The following is a 19,444-nucleotide window of genomic DNA, read 5'->3' on the forward strand; positions in this document are numbered from 1 at the left end:
AATCCAACCCTCCAGTCACAGGCCCATACTCCTACTCATACTTCCTCTTTTCACCGTTGAAAGTGGTGTTTGGCTTAAATGTGTTAACGCATATCAGAAGCTGCTGTTTTGTCTGTCGACACTCGCCAAGGTTAGATGACTAGTCTCGAGGAAGAGACATCAGTTCATACACACACAGTAATTGTTTCTCATTCCGATATTTACAAGATCAGGAGAAATGTCATTAAGACACTGGACATGATCGATGACGATGTGCAGTGCTTGCGTGTATACTATATTCTGATGCAAGTGTGCAATGCATGTACACCACCATTACAATGCATGTACACCACCATTTTGACGTGGAAAACGTTCTAACACACTGCCTTACGCAACTACAGGATGTGGTCATAATAAAGGGAACAAAGGCAGTTTGACAGTCCTACTCCAGGGTTATTGTAATAGTTCACTTCTAACTTGCAATGACAGATATTGCAGAGGCCTTGACATATGACTAGCCCATTCTGACCTGAGATCAGATTCACACGAGGTTTCCACTGGACACACACTGGTCTGATGAACCCATTCTGACCTGAGATCAGATTCTATTTTTCAAAAAATAGCAGACCTACAAGCTCGTATCGCGCCACTCGGTGGCGCGATATGAGCTTGTAGATCTGCTATTTTTCAATAGCTAAAGCATAACATGATGCTGACACCAAAATGGGTGCCCGGTCAGAATGGGCTAGTAACAACCAATACCTTGACATTAGGGGCATTATCTTAGATGCTAGGTGTTAGGTAAAGATCATTATCTAAAGTTTGTAATTCAAGATGTCTTAAGTTGTAGAGGCATCTCCATCTTGTCTTTCTAAAGATTTAAATTATGGAATTGTAATGATCATATTGAATCATTAGTTATTCAAATTGTCCCTTTAATGGATTAATGCCAGAGTGTACAATTATCCCCAGCCAAATTCATGCAAATAAGGGTGGGTTGTTTGTGATTTGGGGGGATATTTTATCGGAGGGTATATTAAAAAGAATTAAGTTGAAAAAAGTATGTGGCTGTTTAATTTGGGATCCACAGTAACTGCATAGCGGGGTGAGTGTTTTCTGCACTGTTGAAAGGCTCGATATCATGGAAAAGCTTTATTAACAGTTTTGGTTTTCTTTGTTTTGACCATACCCTGTAGTTGTTTGTCCCTTTTCTCAGTTTAATGTGTGAACTTCCAAAAGGTGTGGAAGTTTTTGTGTGTGGCTACGGCGTACTTGAATTACGGACTCATCAAGACTGTTGAAAACAAATACAAGCCATATTTATTTAGTTTGTATTCTTTTTTTAACTCGAGTTTAAATCAAGTCAGTTTGTCCTGGTTTTGTACTTAAATTGGAGTGACAGGCATACTGTACTCATACATGAGAAATGCTCAGTACAGGTGGCGGTTACTGTAAGCAAATATTTCAGTTCCCACATTGCTGCAGACCATGAATCAGAATTTGATTCCAGTCCTTTTTTTTGTTTAGCTTACAAAATTCAAGAAGAGTTAACAGTAGATGCACACAAAACCACCTATTCTCCTTTGACATGTTCTCCTTTTAGTATCAGTCTTGGGAACAAGTTTGGCTGTTTTGACTGCGCTCCAGTCAAAAAGGCACATTTATTAGGACAGGATTTTTGTTTCATGCTTTGACGTTTGTGAATTGAACAGTGACTGTGAAGGTTGTACTGTATGCTTGATGGTGTGTGTGTGCACTGGGCTGCGGCTCGACATTAGAGGGCGCTATCTTTTTTTTCCTTGTTTATACAGTAATTGATGCGATTAACTGCATGGTGCAGAGCCTAATCAAGGGTCAGTGGTTACTGAACAAAATAGAACTGACAGCTTTCTGTCTACGCAGCAGATCCAGGTGTTTTAACCTAGGTGTTTTAATGTTTTTAAATATAGGGGCTGGGTACCCTCATTGTTTTGCTCATTCCAGTTTTGTCAGTGGGTTATGGATTCTGGGTATGGCTTGGATGCAGGGTGGAAAAATGAACACCAGCCACCAACCAGATGCTAATTTTAGACTGGCTGATTATGGCTTTGTTTTTCTACTTGGTCAGCCACTTTTGCAGCTAACCAGCAGTTATGTTTGGGTTCTAATAATAAAAATCATGTTTTGCTACCAAACTAGTTGGAACGGCTGGGGACTTTGTGGATCCCATAATGCCGCTGTGGCCCGGAGCACGGGGAGCGTTAACTTCCTGACTCGCTGGGTGTTTGTGGAGAAACATTGGCTTAGTTAATGACTCTGTTTCTGTTCATTCTTATTTATTGATGTATACTTATTTTCCCCCCCCAGATGTTCTTTGTCTGTAATCTTGGATCTTTTGAGGCAGACTAAATGTTTACTGAGAGAGATCACACTCTTTGCAGCATTTAAGTAATGGTTTTACAAGAATATTCTCTGAGGCATGGTACTGGCCCAGTGTTGCACCTTTTAATGGGTTTTCTTCCTGTCTCGCAGAGGCATTTGGTTTGCTTCTTTCAACAGCATCTTGGGCAGTTGGGCACTAAGTACTAGATATTAAACTTAGTTTCAGTGTGGTAGTTTAGCTCAGCACTTCACTACAGTGGCATTGTACTGCAATTCTAATGTTCTAATGATGTATATGGGTAGAGGATAAGTATCTGTGTAGCCCAATAGTTATGGGATGACATCTATCTTTCCCCCCCCCAAAAAAAACATTTAAAAACGTAATGGCGCAATACGAATGGCAGAATGTAATTTAAAACTGAAAACTTCACACTAGACTATAGGGTTTTCTCATGCTCTCACTGAGTGTAAGATCTGAAGGAGATTCACCATAGCTGAGAATTTCCCTGCTTTATTTATTTTGTTGATCGTGTACAGCTAGACTACAGCGCAGTGGAAGACGTTACCTCTGTATCCCCCAAAGAGGACAGTTTGATCTGGTGACTTAACACCAATAACAGGAAGAGAGGAGTGGGATAAGTGTCATGCTTACTGGGATCACCTTGTACAGTACATGGGACAGACGGCAATAATGACATTATGTCAGAGAATATACCACTGAAGCCTAATTTATGCTTCATCACATGACTGTTGCTAGCAACACCATTCTGTATGGAAGTATACATTATGCTTTACGCTGCTGCTGTCTCTGGGTGCTTTCAGCGGACATTATGGGGATGTTAAAAACAGATACAGCTGTCTTTCTCAGAGAGGAAATTGAGAGAGTTGTATCGGAGAAGGTTTTTTTTTTTCTCCTTCGTCTTTTTTTCCCCTTTTTGGCATATCTCTCTAGGTGAATTGCAATAATTGTGTTTATAGTTTTCTGAGGTATCAGGGGTGTTAAGTTTGCAATAAATGGTATATTCTGCTGTGTACAGTTACATTTTTTTTAATGGCAAAAATTGTACTTGTTTCTATTTTTTGTGTGACGGTTTAAAAAAAAAAGAACAAAATTATTTTAAAATGTAAAGGAAATCTTAGTTTTTTTTAGTTTTTTTTTTTTTGTCTTAAAATATTGATGCAGGATTTTATTCTATAAATAAAACTGTGGATTACTTACTGACATAAGCCCAGTTTCTTTATTTAGTTATTTTTGCCATATGTATCAACAACTGAAGCGTACTTCTTTATATAAAAAAATGTTTATTTTAGAATGTACATAAGACTGCTATTTTGACGCATCAATCTGGCCGTCAGACTTAGTGCTTTTAGCATAGTGAAACATGATGAAAGGGAAAGTAGGTGTAAAACGGGAAGTGTCTACCACCACAGGTTACCGTATCTTATAACTCTTTCCGAGTAACCAACAAGTTAACAACCATGCATAATCCACTTTTTTGTTCACTTGGTTCTTGTAGCCAGGAAAATAGATTGGGTAGTTTTGCCCCAGAATAGGGATGCTATTCATGTGTTTTCAAACCATTCTATATTGTTATAGTTATGTCAGCTAAATATTCCACTTGAACAATCACAAGCTTTATTTCCTTAGAATTTAGAATCAATTGAAAATAATCGTGTGTACGGAAACTGCAAAGTGCCCATGAAACACTAACATAATATACATTGGTGCATAATATTTTCACAATAGTGACATTAGAATAGCATGCGTGAACAACAGTATGCATCATAAGGTTCCAATAGTATCTATTTACAGAAACATCATTTGATCATTTCCAGGCATTGGAAAGCTTTAGAAATAATACAGAAAGGAAATAAATTAAAATGTTAATACTGTATGACCATTATGAATATCATTTGATGTAATTTGGATATATAATACATAAAAAGCAAGTCTTTTGAACACCTACAAAGACGACAGGTATGTAGGGGAAGCCCAAACGAGGGCCCCAATACAACGTCCTGAAAGATAAACTTCCGCACACTCTTCAAATGCAAACAAAAGGGGACTTCATGGGTAGATAACCCAGGTTAAAAAGGTTATCCTTGAAAATCAAAGAAAAGGTCCCGCACACTGTCAGAAACTTGCCAAAGATGTTGCTCTTTATTGTGTCAACGTTTGGGTCGATTAGACCTTCATCAGGACAGACAATGTCACTAGCCTTCTGAGGTGTGCATCAGCCTTTTGCTAAATAGATCAAAATGTTATTGTATTCGCATTAAAGGGACACTTCACCCTTTTTGCTAAAAAATATATGTTAATGACATTTAGGAGCTTTAGAACACTTTCCTGGGGGTCTTTATGTGTGTAATATGTGGTTTTAGATATTTTAGATTGTATCAGTGAGCCCAGTGTCTCTGATGTCATGGACACTGGGATCACTTACTTCCTGGACTACATGTGGTCTCAGTAAGACAGACCTCCCCTATCCACAAGGAGGAGCAGTGCACCAGTAGTATTATGGGAATTGTAGTCCAGGAAGGAAGTGAGACCAGTGTCCATGACATCAGAGACACTGGGCTCACTGCTACAATCTAAAATATCTAAAACCACATATTACACACATAAAGACCCCCGGGAAAGTGTTCTAAAGCTTCTAAACGTCATTAACATATATCTTTTTGCAAAAAGGTTTCCATTTGAAGACAATATATATATATAAGATATAAAATTATGTGATAGTTTTCACAAACCCAAACATGACAAATAAATTGCAAAGGTTCCTTCAGCTCTTCAGTAAAATCCAATTTTAAGATCTATAGAATCAAGTTTGGAACTACACATGGATCAAATCTATATTCTGTATGTGTACCAAACCTGGCAATAGGATTCACGCTAACATAAGAGTAAAGGAGACGTGATTCAAGAGTGTTTCTTCTATAACTTGCAGCGACGGCTCCAGAAAATTGTGACTGTGGTCTGTGGGTGCTATGGAGGGGCTGGCTATTTAGAGGGGGGGCTAATGAATCTTGGTTTACATAGAAGTCAGTCAATTTGGCTTGTTTGGAGGGGGGGGCTTAGGGGGGCTAAGCCTCCACCAGAGGGGGCTAAAGCCCCCCCTTGCCCCCCCCTGGAGCCGTCCCTGATAACTTGTAGCCAAGTCCAGATCTTCTGACGTGGCAGAACAGGGTCATAGCGATACACATTCCCAAGACCTGTCAAAAGAGAGAGGAAGATATGATGATAAAATGTTCTAACATGGTTGTTGTAGTAAAGGGCTCAAGACTCAAGTGGGCCTTTTACTTCATTTTAAAGATGTGACACGAACATCACACGATAACAATACAACTCAGTAGCCTACATGAATTGCTTCTACTTTCACACAAGCAATGTTGAAAAATGAAGTAGATGGGTTATCTCAGTTGAGATAGAAACTCTGAAGTAGTATTTGACCTAATATTAATTTACCAGTACTTAGAAAGTGAAGTAACTTTCCCTTGAACTATAAAAATACATACATACATTAAGAAGAATTCATAAACTGCAGTGGTAAGTAAGCATACCTCAATGATGCAGAGGACAATCACAGAAACCCCAGTATAGAGGAAGTTCTCCTCAAACCAGTTCTTCATTGTCTCCAAACAACCCTTAAATAGAGAGCATACAGAATTTGTTTTGATGTATTTATTTATATCAAATGGATATTGTTGGATTTGTGTATAATAGTGGTTCTGAGTTGATTTCAAATCGGGACCCACATTTTACACTGGCCATTAATCAGGGTGCATTAGACCTGGTGTTTTGTGTCCTATATACTGTATAGTACCCTTTAAAACAAACAAGAGAGACTAACAACACAAGGTGAAGTCATTCTCTCAAGAACATTAAAGTGCCCATAGAAAAGAGCCACCACACGATGGTGATGTTACGGTACAATTTAATGTTTACCCTGAACTTTTGCCCTTACAAGTTCATATACATGAAACAATACATATTTAAAAGCAAAATGCCTGTGCTGTGTTGTAGACTACTTGGCATTCACTGAAGAACAATCTCTAGCTAAAAGGTGCTGCCATCACTGACAAGGCAAGCTTTAATGTGGACAGGTACATATAGGCTACTGTATTGTGTCCACACTAAACTTTGTATGTTGACATGATGATCATAATATGGCTCCCAGACATCTCTAAAAGTGACCTGAGATATATCATGTCCTAAGATGTGTTGAGTTGGAATTGAGTGCACTCGCAACTCACAATTTATCCACTTTACTATATATTAGTGACAAGAAATAGCATTAAATATTTCAGAGCTACTCTAAATGGGAATAATGGTACCAGTGTATAATATGTGTGACTTTGTTCTGCTTCTGGTTCCTGTAAGCCCAACCCCCAACCTGGACGACCAGTGTAATATTCATACCTGTTTCTTGTATCTGGGGGGTTCCTCACATGGGTATGTAATGCAGCAAGATGAAGGCACTTTGCCACCCCAGTCAGTTACGTTATAGACTCCACAGCAGGTAAACTGTAACACAATGGTTGGGAACATCATTTAAAACTAGAAAGATTGAGCGCTATGCAATTGTCATCACTATATGCCATTCCACCCCTATTGTGACAGATTGTAGTTGGGTCATTTCTGATATTGTCCGTGGAGAGCGAAGGCCCGTTTCTGGGTAGATTTGGCATGTAACAAATTGAGCCCCCATGCCCCTTTCAAAAATGTGAGCAAAATCCGTAAGAGACCCAAATCCATATGGCCACCATTGCCTTAATTGCACTTAATTGCTATATAATTATGGCAACACTTTCTAAATTTCATTCTACTTTGAGTAGCATGTGACATATCAAACTACGGGGTTTTCATGATTCTGAACCCATACCTCATCACATTTGTGATGACGGATATGGCTTTTAGCCCAATAAGGACAGTTTTTTGTGCAAAACTAATGCTTGGAATGGATTCACAATCATGAAAATCCCCTAGTTTAACACGTCACATGCTACTTAAAGCATGATGAAATTATTATTATTTTGCCATAATTATATAGGTCATCAATGGTGGCCATATGGATTTGGGTCTCTTACAAATTTTGCGAGCAAAACGGAAGTATCAGAAATGACCCAACTATTATGTCATTTTAGACCGTAGACATTTAGACCTTGACCTTGACGGTGACCTTGTGCTTTGACCATTTTAACCGAAAGGTCAGTTCAGAGCTGCCTGCTGATCATTCTCACCAAGCGCTATAAAAATCTATTCATCCATCCATTCTCAATTTTGACTAGATTGCAACCTTGAGTTTTGACCTGCTTGGACCCAAATTTTATAAGACTAGACTGGTGCCCGGCTGTAGATCACCGAGTCGGTAACAATGGAAGTTGGAGATCCATGCCCCACCCGGCTATGCCATGCCCGTTGTACCTAGCACGTTGTACCCGTGTCAGAGTACCCATTCTACCCATCTGTCTGTGTCCCTTTTATGTCCATATACTGTATGGTGATTTCTGTATCCGTCTCTCTGTGTCCCTTTATTCCTATGGAGTTCTGTGTCAGGCATGCCCAAATATGGAGTGTTGTGATGTCAGAACAGGCCAGCTCCATATATGGACGCTGGGCAGGGACCTGTCCAGAGCCCGGGCAGGGGCCTCTCGTGGTGGTTCTGGACAACTGTGGGTCGAAATGACCCGACACCGGGTCATTTCCCCTGTGGGGGCTGTGGAACGCGTATGTCGAATTGTTGGCGGTCGAACTGTTCTCGAGTTACGTTACAGCCGTATGTGGTGCATTTATAGATAGATATAGGCAATTTCATCGTAAAAAATATCTACTGTAAATGCAGGTCATACCAAAATAACCATTAAAACAATATGTTGGTTCTTTATATAATAAAATAGCCTTTTACTGAATGACAAGCCCCTCTTTTGGAAGAAGGGGCCGTCTCATTTTGTAACTTGTGTGCAACTACAGTCCACAACATGTCCTGACCTTAACATGGATCATAAGATTGCAACTATACTTTATTATAATAGTTCTACGGTAATGGTACTTAATGTTAGTTTGTGTGCGAGAGCTATATATGAGGCCCCAGGAAAAATAGACTTGAAATTTGATTGTGTAAAAAAAAAGATATATATAATTTAAAACCTAACCCTAATTTTAATAGTCCTAATAATTGTGACCAATCAACCCATTAAAAAACATCAACAGATGCCTATAGCACGTTAACAGTTTTGGGTGTGAGGTACATGAGATAAAGAAAAAACAAGGAGGAAGGGCGGACACTAGTGCAGAGTGCAGAGGTGCTGAATTGCTGATTAGGTGCATGAGATAAGAGTACACACTGATGTATTAAAGACTTCATAACCACACTTTTCTGTGTGTGTGAGAGAGAGAGAGAGAGAGAGAGAGAGAGAGGTGTGGGACAGCACAGACAGTTCTTTTAACATCTATTTTAAAACTTTGTCATCAGTAATCTCTACTTACGTATGCTGTCTTTTTATGTGGTGTTGAGTGTAAATGCCCACTCCAATGCTCCGTCTTAAAGGGTCAAAGTTGAACTTTTCTCAACTTTCCTCCACAGTGGAGAAAGTATAGCGGTTGCTCCTCTTCTCTCAATAGAAGACTTTGCATTGAACTTTGCCACATTCTCAGAACACGGCAGTGAAACGACACTATTGGTATTGAGAAATATGAATGCACAAGTAGATCACTCACTGTGTTCTGAACCACATCCCAGTCACTCAAAGCAGCTGTCGAATTCCCTTCCTTGGTTTTGTCCAAGCTGGCCTGGAGGTCTTTTTTCACCATGTCACCAATCTAAACAATGACATTACTTTTACATTTGTTTCCTCAGTTTACGAAGTTGACCCATCCTTTAAAAACAATCACATTATAATAATCCTATAATAATTTGTATACTGTACATTGTGTCTTACCTCAGTTTCGTAGACCAGGAGGAGGCAGGCTGCAATCAGCTCCACTACCATCAGAATGAACAGCAGAAGGAAAAACTGTAAAGAGATTCCACTCTGTCAGTATCATTTGATGTGTAATGTAAGATATAACACTTTGTTATTAGGAATACTGTTAGGATAGCCATGTAGGATGTGATTACAATCGGCATACTGTCTAGAATAAACATATACAGGTTTCCGCGTGATCCTATCCTTCTATCCATATAGATAAATAAATGTGTTCTTTCATATCTGTTGTAGCAATACCGTCAGGAGGAGGCACCGGTTTTCTTTCAGGGCTCCCAGGAAACCCAGGAAGGACACGCAGGAGATGATGATGCCGCAGATGAGCAACATGTTGGGTACACTGAGTTGAGCAAGGGTGGGGATGAGAGCGGACATCTTTAACTGCATCGTCATGTACACACCGAAGGCCAGCACTGCTATGCCACACATCTGTGGAAAAAATAGATTATGATGTCTTAGTAGTAGTGCCATCATAGACTGTCAGGATGAGTGGATGACATAGGCAAGCCCTTATGAATAAATATAAATAACATGTATTCACAGGTGTGATTTACATATATAGCTCATGGTGTTCCTCTGTCTCAACCTCTATGGTCTCAACCCTAACCTAACCATAACCACAAGCACGGAGCAGCGCATGTTCGCCAACCTTAACGCATGTTCGTCAACCTTAATCCGGTCGCCAACCTTACCGCTTGTTCGCCAACCTTAATCCGATCGTTTTCCACATGTCGGACCAATGCCTGGTCGGAAAAGCGTACGGACCCCATCTTCGTTCCTACTCTCACCTATGGTCATGAAGTGTGGGTCATGACCGAAAGAATAAGGTCGCAAATACAAGCGGCCAAAATTAGTTTTCTCTTACGAGTGGCTGGCATCTCCCTTAGAGATAGGGTGAGAAGTTCAGTGACACGAGAGAGACTCGGAGTAGAGTCGCTGCTTCTTCGCCTGGAAAGGAGCCAGCTTAGGTGGTTCGGGCATCTGGTTAGGATGCCTCTCGGGCGTCTCCCTAGGGAGATCCTCGAGGCACGTCCCACTGGGAGGAGACCCCGGGGCAGACCAAGGCGCAGTTGGGGGAAATACATCGACTCACTGGCCTTGGAACGTCTCGGGATCCCCCAGGAGGAAGTCACTAATGTTGCTCTGGAGAGGGAAGTCTGGAGCACTCTGGTGGAGCTGTTGCCCCCGTGACCCGACTACGGATAAGTGGTGGATGGATGGATGGATGGATGGTATGCGATCAGGCTTAGGCTTGGCTCAGGGAAGAGGACGCCCCTGCCATGCATAGTCCTCCATGGCACCGTTGGAGGTGCGACAAAGAAAGCAGGAAGACCATCCTTCTGTATTAAATAATGCACAACTGATTTTAATAATACAGGGCTACTCTGTTTTGAATATCATTCAAGAAGACGTCCAGAAGGTGTAGTACCCGATCATTTTAGATAAGTAACCTTCAGTTTGAGAAAATAAATGGCAATGTAGGTTGCTATAGGGTCAAGGGTGTGTCACAAATTATTTGGTTCTGCAATTTAGGCTTTAAAAAGATTAGTGCTCAACATGTACATAAACATCAAAGCGTAGGTATAGCCATAAAATTGTCACACAGTGTGTGTGTGTGTGTGTGTGTGTGTGTGTGTGTGTGTGTGTGTGTGTGTGTGTGTGTGTGTGTGTGTGTGTGTGTGTGTGTGTGTGTGTGTGACTGTGTGTGTGTGTTTAAATCCATGTTCCGACTTCTGGGCTATCACATGAAAACTTGTTCATACATCCATTCCATACAGTATGTGTAGAGAACACTAAATGTGAGCTAGATAACAGAAGGCGGTAGTACATACAAAACACAGGAAGTTGACCACACACATGGTGTACTGCAGGCACTTGAGGCAATTCTGGGCCATTGTTCAAATCCTCTCATCAAACCTAGGGGACGACATTAAACAATGTTATTAAACATTATGGAAAAATGTCCTGGTTAGTCAAACTTTGGATTTCCCCTCTATCCATCTGGGGTGGTGTCACTGTCACAAGGAAGTGATGAGTATGCTGCTGTCTCATTTCCTGTGTGATAATGTTGTGTTTCCTCTGCATTTAAACTATTTCACGGTAAGATTAGTTACTTAAATAAGTGCAGTTGTGATAAAAGAAATAATAATCAAGGGATATTATCAATTACAATAAATTACTTGAAATGTACTCCGAAATTGTTTTTAAAAATAAAAATAGGAGCTGAAAATCCTCTCTAACGCTTAACCATTTATAATTTATATACAGCAGTTTAGCCATTCATATTAACTTATCAAAGTGAATGTTATATGTTATCAAAACAATAATCATGTTTAAAACTTTTGTCTGTTTTTTGGGGGGTTTTCTTTTTTTAACTTCTTTAATACAACTTGATTGAATGTAATAATCCCCCTTAGGGGAAAGATATCAATACAGAAAGTTAACAACAGCAATTATTTACACAACAATAATTCTTCTTTTCAAATACTTCTAAATCATTTCTTTCCCTTTTCAAAAGAGCCAGTTGTCTTTATACAATTTCCAATTATAAACACTACAATATTGATATTAAAGTTTCATGTCTCACCTGGTTGGTTGAATTGTAGGCTACCCTCTATTTCTTGAGAAATGAAGACCACTTGTACTCTAGTGTGCACCTTGGTGTTGTCTGAACTTTACATTCGCATGGTGCTGCTTAGCATTACCAAAAATAGGCTGGGGCTTTAGCCACCCTTTTCACTTCCTTATTATTTCAGAACAGCATGAAACATCGACGGCCGAAAGTGTACTGCAGAACACACAAAAATAACACCACTAGGGCAAAAAAGGAAGAACAAGAATCATGTATGTGACGAGCTGCTTTTATATTTAGACACCAAATTGTTTTGCACACAGTACAGTGGAAAATATGAGAATTGCACAAACCAATAACAAAAAAAACAAAGGTTCAAGGTATTTATTAGTCATACACATTACACATAATTATAATACAGCTGTATCCGAATTAAAGGCAGTGGAATTCTTCTTGTACTTAAAGCTTCCTCAACAGTGAATAACGGTAAAATAATAGAATACAATACTACAAAGGGGTGCTCAGTGGAGCTCAAATCTCTGCCAGAGCTTCTCCATCCATGTGGTTGTGCATGTTGATGATATTGTTTTGGCATTGTGTTTGTGTATGAAAAGGCACAGGGCAAGGTGGATATCAGATGAAAACCATCTCAATATTTTGTGTCAATTAAGCTTGTACAGGGCCAGACTAGGCACACAAAATACCTGTCCATATTGACAGTAGTCATTGTAGTTAAAGCAGGAAGCCAAAGCGTGGCAGTGACAAACACCAGCACTCACTTTTACGAGCTCTGATTTATTTCATGATGCGCAGCAGCAACCTGGACGTTTTTGGCTGGAGCCTTCTCCAGTGTGATTAAAGCATGGCAACCAGCTGAGTCAGTCTCTGAAAGTAATTAAAAAAGTGTGGTTGCCCTGACGCAAATTGTGGGTTTTGCAGCTACTCGAAACCAGAATCTGTGGACAAAATAGTGTTTCTATGTAGGTAGTACGATATTCGGTTCAACGTGGGGGGGGGGGGGGGGGGGGGGGGGCGACGACAGGGAGGCCCAGATAACAGTGAAGTGCCAATGAAGCAGTAGGCCTAAGGACTTTTAAGACCTTTTAATACATAAATAATACAGTAAAGCGAAAAAAAGACTGCATGAAAGGTAATAAACAAACTATACAAAAACTGGTCAAACATTGGCCAAATTGTCAAATAATGTAAGAAAGAGGCAAACATTGTGACACTATATTTATCTGTGGAACAGAGTCAAACTAAATAATGCCCCAACTCCTACATTCCAAGTGCCTATCAGAGTGGGGGGGTCCCCATGCAGTTCAAATATGAGGATCGCAGCCTGAAGAGGTTGAGAACCGCACTGGCTTGCAAGACAAGCCAGTGCGTTAATGACATCCACAATCCTTCAGCATTCATTCAGTCACATTGTGCAAACCTGTGTGTGTGTGTGTGTGTGTGTGTGTGTGTGTGTGTGTGTGTGTGTGTGTGTGTGTGTGTGTGTGTGTGTGTGTGTGTGTGTGTGTGTGTGTGTGTGTGTGTGTGCGCCCGCGCGTGCGTGTGTGCGCGCGCGCGTGCGTGCGTGCGTGCGTGCGTGGCACTGTAAAAGAAGGTGATGTATTGGTCCAGTGAATCATGATGTGGTTACTGAGTAGAATTATATTTTCTGGCTTGACAACAGCAGCCATGAACATTAGAGCACAGGTATAATTCAAAAATGCGAGGGCATTTTCCCCGGCCCTTTTTAACAAATGGGTTAATACTAAAAGACAAAACATATTGCCAAGATTATTGTTGTTAAATTAAAATCTGCCATTAAATTCACAGAGAAGAAGAAGAAGACAAGTTTAGATATATCCCCCCAAATGTGTCACGTCACCACAGATTAGCAGATATTCAGAGATGTGAGAGAATTCTTTCAGTCCACATTTTCACTGGTAGCCAAGTCCATTTCGACTAAAGTGGCAAAACACGGGGACGGTGAAACACATACAAAGGAACTGTGAATAAAGACAAAGAGGACATTTACCAAATATATAATAGAACTATAAATAGCAAATATCTGCAAATGAGTTTTAATGCAAATAACAGGATATATATGTACCAGTACCTGCAGCATAAACAGAGAGACAACACCTGCACCGGTGCTGAGGAAGTTTCTGGCAAACCAGTTCCTAAGTTTGAGATGACATCCCTGAAACAAAAAAGAATCTCTTCAAATGGACTGGTAAATACTTACAGTAAGTATAGTAATTGGAAAGGAATAGGTGAATAATGTTCTTGACAGTTTCAAAAATACAATTGTATTAAAATATATACTGTATATTATTATGGAGATAAAGGTGTTTAGTCCACAATCCAAGCCAGAAATATAGTAGTCATGACTGAGCATTAATTTATTTTGTACCCCTTTTACTCCTGACTACTTGTGACTGCTGCTGTACCCTACTGGCTCACCTGCCAGTGAAGAGTCATTCAGTAAAAAGTTTTATTATAACTTTTTCTTTCGTATTCAAATGTCCTTTTATAGTGTGTTTCTTTTGTCTGTCTTAACGTCTTAATGCTGTTTTGTGAAAATAACTGAATATCTTTCTTGTGTAATTGTGCTATACAAATAAACTTGCCTTTCCATGCTTATAAGAACATAACTTAGGTGATACTTCTATAACTAGGCCTACCTCTTGCCAGTTGGTGTGGTTGAAAGCTTGACATGGGTCTTCAGTACAGCAGGATATTGGGGCCTTCCCGTCCCAGTCAGACTCACCATGGACTCCACAGCACTGAAACTGTAAATATGACAAAACTGATTCAACTAAACTGTAAAATACAGTTTTGTTGTTGTTATTATTCTTTAAATGTTTTGATGAATTGAACAATGTGGACCCTGTTGTAAACAAGTGTAATGCTTAATTGGGTCGTCCACTCACAGTTGACAGTCTTTGTATTGAGTTTGTGCTTAAAATGTACTGTAAATTCTACAAACTGTTAATAAATATTTCAATCAATCAATCAATCAATCATATATTTTTAATTTGTTCTGTATTTATGGACATTTCCTGATGTTTCTTCGAAGATTTTGTTTTGTATTTGTGCTGCCATGGGGTTGTGGCAACTTGTGGGGGGAAAATATATGTGAAGAATGGCTTTGAAATTACTGTGTTGTTGTAAAGAATATTGAAAAACACCCTAGACCCTGTGAGGAAACCCACACACTGAACAGGAATGCAAGCCAGAGTCAGCTACATTTCCGTGGATAAATAAAGAATAGCTATACGAAGAAAAAAGTAGGAGTAGCAGTAACATTAACAGTGAGTGCATTTATGGTCAATAAGCTAAAAAGTCTCAGGGGTCATGCTGGCTTGTGGTGGACATTTTGTCAAATTTCAGTTTCTTTGACATGGACATACAAATGAGCGGACAATTATATTACCAGAAACACATAAAGAGCAATAGCCTTAAATAAATTACTTTTACAGGTCTCTAACTCTGAGGGTGCACACATGGAACCAGATGGGACTGTATTTTTGCACTCTCAAGAGTTGTGGGGGTCATAGAAAATTAAAGGTTAGAGAACCACTGTCTTAATGTGCCATAGTGTCATAGTAAATCAGTGTCATAATTATTCTGAAGAAAACCCGGAGACTGACAGTCACGGGGCAGCCCGTGCCCTATACACATACACATTGATGGAGAACAATGCACACCGAAACGACACAGTTGCATCCAATTAACTAACTTTGCCGGCCGGCTTGGAAAACTGTGTTAATGGACATGAGTGCATATTTTTATTATTGTAGAATTGTAAAAGAGAACTTTGCAAATATTGTCACAGCATATATGTTTGGTGTAATTTGTGTTTAAGATGATGATTGTTTGGCACATGGCTCTCCTGCAGTAGCCTACTGGTGTGATCCTCTTGACTGAGTGGAGGAAGGTACCAAGTGCTATAGAGCAGGAGGGGTGTCTGTCTGGGTTACAAGAGCTCTTGTGTTATGTTTTCTATTTAGCTTGATGTTGTGGTGCATCGCTGCGCATGTAATGTATTTGAATTGGTTTAGTAAACCTAGGTAATTGTGTAAGTTAACTCATGGGCCGTAGTTAGCCATGATGTTGAGTTAAATGTGTTACCAATTACAGAACTGTTCACCGTAACAAATTCCTAACATGTTTTACATGTAGGCCTATGGCAATAAAGGCTTCTGATTCTGATTCTGGTATTGTCTTGCCTAGTATAAGATGGAGGCTGCAGGGGCAGTGAGTCAGTTCAGTTCATGGGCTTGATGCAACTAGAAGTTAACACCCAGGGAGAGCTGCTATAGGGGGCCCTTGATGGAAGGGTTTTAGCCTAATAGAGTTTCTCAAGTCCTGGTTTTGGTTTCCTATTTACTTTTGTACGTTTAGTCTTCAGTGTTTCTTTGCTTTGTCAGGCCTGTGTGTCCACTGTAAACAAACGCACTGCAACCGGGGGAAATAAAACACCCTAAAAGGGATTTTTGGACTTTTTGGAGCCTTGGCCACTCGGCCAACTTTACACTGACATTAAAGGTATATTCAGTGATTTCACTTAATTCAAATATCACTTATTTTTTTGTTTTGTTGTGATAATCCTCCCTACTATAGAGTGTGCTGACCATATAAGGAGTTCCTCCCTGTCCCCAGTTAACCCCTGGGGGTCAAAAAACCTTAGGTTTCGTTTTTGACTCTCTATCCTGATTGGACGAAAGGCTGGGTCCCACAGCCAAAAACGAAACCTAAGGTTTTTTGAGTGAAATCACTGAATATACCTTTAAAGGTATATTCAGTGATTTCACTCAAAAAACCTTAGGTTTCGTTTTTGACAACCAGGGGTTAACTGGGGACAGGGAGGAACTCATTATATGGTCAGCACACTCTATAATAGAGAGGATTATCACAACAAAACAAAAAAATAAGTGATATTTGAATTAAGTGAAATCACTGAATATACCTTTAAGTAAATGGGTCTTATGATGAAAATGTAGAAAAGAAAACCATGCCACAGACGAGGCCAAGTCTAGCCAAGGACACATTTGTCTATGTACGGACTAATGGACACATTGATGACCCCTGGGTATTCTTGCTGAAGACTTACTACGAATTGAACAGCATCAAAATCATCTTTGACGGTCATGTTGCCTTCTGGAGTGGAGAGCTTGTAGGTCTCCAAGCTTCGCATCAGGTCTTTTTCAAAGAATGTGTCAATCTGTACCACGTAAGTGCAAATCAGTACAAGTTACAACTGCCATTACAAATGCATTACAGTATTATGAACTGGGGGGAAAAAGTGTACTCACCACACAAGACAAACCTTTTTAAACTGAATATCTACTGTGCATGGTATAGAATTAGAAAGCTAAAGTGAGCCAATAGGGGGCAGCATACTACTACTGTACTCTTATGCTCACTAATAAAATATGTATTATTTGTGTTAGCTATGTAGCTCATGTTTTCTATAATACTTTTCACTGGCACTTTGAAATCAACATATTTACTAAATGTATTTTTTAGCATTGTACACTGTACACTCACTGTTTGATACATTGGGTTATTAAATGTGTTTTGATGAATATATAAAAAAGGAAAATGCATGGCTCCATGATACTGTACCTCTCTGTCATACACCAGGAATACACAGGCCATGGCCAACTCCACTAGCATCAGAATGAACAGCAGCACAAAGAACTGTAATCACACAAATCATATACTTTATGCACAACACTGGATGTTCACACTATCTTTGTGTGTGAAATACTATAAACTAGCCTTGCCTTACTAATACACTTTAATTTAGCACCACAATTTACAATTTACACAATTTAGGCATTTAGCAGACGCTCTTAATCCAGAGCGACTTACATTAAGCAAGAACAAAAAGCATGGGAATACATCACATAAAAGCATTTATCATGAAACATGCGTAAGCTAAGAAAGTAACAGTGGAATATCTATATAATATAAACTATACATATATACTACTATGCTATACATATGTACTATGGCGTGCTATGACTACATACAATGCAATTATAGTGCTGTCTACATAACATGCTATAAATCTGTATCAAATGCTATCTAAGTCTACAGAAATGCTATCTAAGGGGGTAGGGTAAGTGCTATGGGCCATGATGGAGTCTGAAAAGGTGGGTTTTCAGACTACGGCGGAAGATTGGGAGTGATGCTGCAGTTCTGACTGCAATGGGACCTTTCATATCATGCTTATAGTCTACAATGTAGACTATGCATGTTACAGATAGGATGTAGAGTCTACAACTCTACATCCTATGTGTAACATGCCAAGGTGTTTTTACGTAATACAGAAATACAACGCAAAGACGAGGTGCGATAAATGTTAAAGATGTCACTGTAAATGAGAGGGCATGGTGGGGTTGGGATAAGCCCCAGCAGGGACCCTTGGTTTTAAATTGGCTTTGGTGTGATTAACTCCACAAGATGTTAATCACAGGAGATTTATTTGGTGCAAATACATCCCCACCCATCTGGCATGTAAGCAGACCAGAATATATGATGTGTGCTCCTTTGTGTTCAGTTTGTTCTAGACTAGTGTTCTTCGGCAGGGGTGGTAGAGCCCCCCAGAGAAGTTATGAGGGGGCGGTAGAAGCAATATTATATTTTTTGGATGAGACTGGCCATGATACTGACATGATACTGTCATGATGATACGGACATGGGACCTGCATATTGGTTATAGGGGGCCAAAAATGGTTGAGAAACACTGCTCGATTTTAACAATTGATTATACCACTTCTAAGCATATTTTGAGTAGAAACCCCTTTAGATAATTTTTCTTTATATGTTGAGTGAGTTCAATAAACGTACAGTGATGAGCATGCAACGGTTCTCCTTCAGTGCTCCCAGGACTCCCAGGTAACAGACACAAGTGACGATGGTCCCTGTTACCACCAGGGTGTTGGCAGGGTAGATAGGCCAGAAGGAGGTGATCACTGAACCATATTTAGAGTGCATCATCTGGAACTCTCCAAACGCCACTATAAATGCACCACACAGCTACCGCACATGGGAGATAAGAGATAACTTTTATCACATATATGACATATTGGGTATTTCAACGGACATTATCCTATAGAGAAGGAAATAAATGAATCTAAAATAGAAATTGCGACAACGTATGAATTAGGCTATAGTCACCCAGCAAATGAAGTTGAGGAGAATCATCATGCTCTTCCAGCAGTCTACACAGGAGCGATTCATTCTTCCTTAACGGTGATCTTCCTCCGTCAAGACCTATACAATTGAAATAAGAAGGGATGGTTTCAAATTCAACATTGTGCATATTTGCCTAAAGACATGCAGAACTGCTATATAACAGCATTTCACTGCCAATTCTGGAATCTAACAAAAATAATAATTAAAAGTAGCATTTTGGAGATTTTCATTCATGACAATGACAATATCTACTTTGGCCATTATAAAAAACACTGCATCAATAGTTTTGCGCCTGAATATGAATTCAGGGGAAAAAACTGTGATATGACATTCATACTTTTCATT

At 39.6% G+C, this 19,444-nt stretch overlaps 2 protein-coding genes across 2 annotated transcripts; both read right to left on the reverse strand.

The window, feature by feature from the left end:
* Positions 1-5,445: 5,445 nt before the first annotated feature.
* Positions 5,446-12,040, reverse strand: LOC310872709 (leukocyte surface antigen CD53-like; the record flags this gene model as incomplete). Its single annotated transcript, XM_083784752.1, has 8 exons — positions 11,912-12,040; positions 11,157-11,241; positions 9,565-9,753; positions 9,280-9,354; positions 9,059-9,160; positions 6,761-6,865; positions 5,902-5,985; positions 5,446-5,553 (listed from the first exon to the last, which is right to left on the reverse strand). Exons 2-8 carry the CDS (start codon positions 11,217-11,219, stop codon positions 5,446-5,448), a joined length of 726 nt encoding a protein of 241 aa, XP_083640878.1. The 5' UTR covers positions 11,220-11,241; positions 11,912-12,040.
* Positions 12,041-13,283: 1,243 nt separating this feature from the next.
* LOC310872853 (leukocyte surface antigen CD53-like) lies at positions 13,284-19,170 on the reverse strand. Its single transcript, XM_083785024.1, has 7 exons — positions 19,082-19,170; positions 18,752-18,940; positions 17,522-17,596; positions 17,007-17,117; positions 14,575-14,682; positions 14,007-14,090; positions 13,284-13,896 (listed from the first exon to the last, which is right to left on the reverse strand). The coding sequence occupies exons 1-7, from the start codon at positions 19,142-19,144 to the stop codon at positions 13,828-13,830; spliced, it is 699 nt and encodes a 232-aa protein (XP_083641150.1). The 5' UTR covers positions 19,145-19,170; the 3' UTR covers positions 13,284-13,827.
* Between the last annotated feature and the right edge of the window lie 274 nt (positions 19,171-19,444).

The sequence above is a fragment of the Protomyctophum parallelum genome (genome assembly GCF_964188405.1).
Source record: "Protomyctophum parallelum genome assembly, chromosome: 15".
In the NCBI taxonomy this organism is placed as follows: Eukaryota; Metazoa; Chordata; class Actinopteri; order Myctophiformes; family Myctophidae; genus Protomyctophum; species Protomyctophum parallelum.

What these genes read in the sequence shown, in the direction of transcription:
- LOC310872853 (XM_083785024.1), bottom strand. Translation starts at nt 19,144, where the DNA reads ATGAATCGCTCCTGTGTAGACTGCTGGAAGAGCATGATGATTCTCCTC. An exon ending in TCCTCAACTTCATTTGCTGG is followed by an intron (nt 18,941 to 19,081) that starts GTGACTATAGCC and finishes CATGTGCGGTAG; the next exon opens with CTGTGTGGTGCATTTATAGT. An exon ending in TCCTGGTGTATGACAGAGAG is followed by an intron (nt 17,118 to 17,521) that starts GTACAGTATCAT and finishes TACGTGGTACAG; the next exon opens with ATTGACACATTCTTTGAAAA.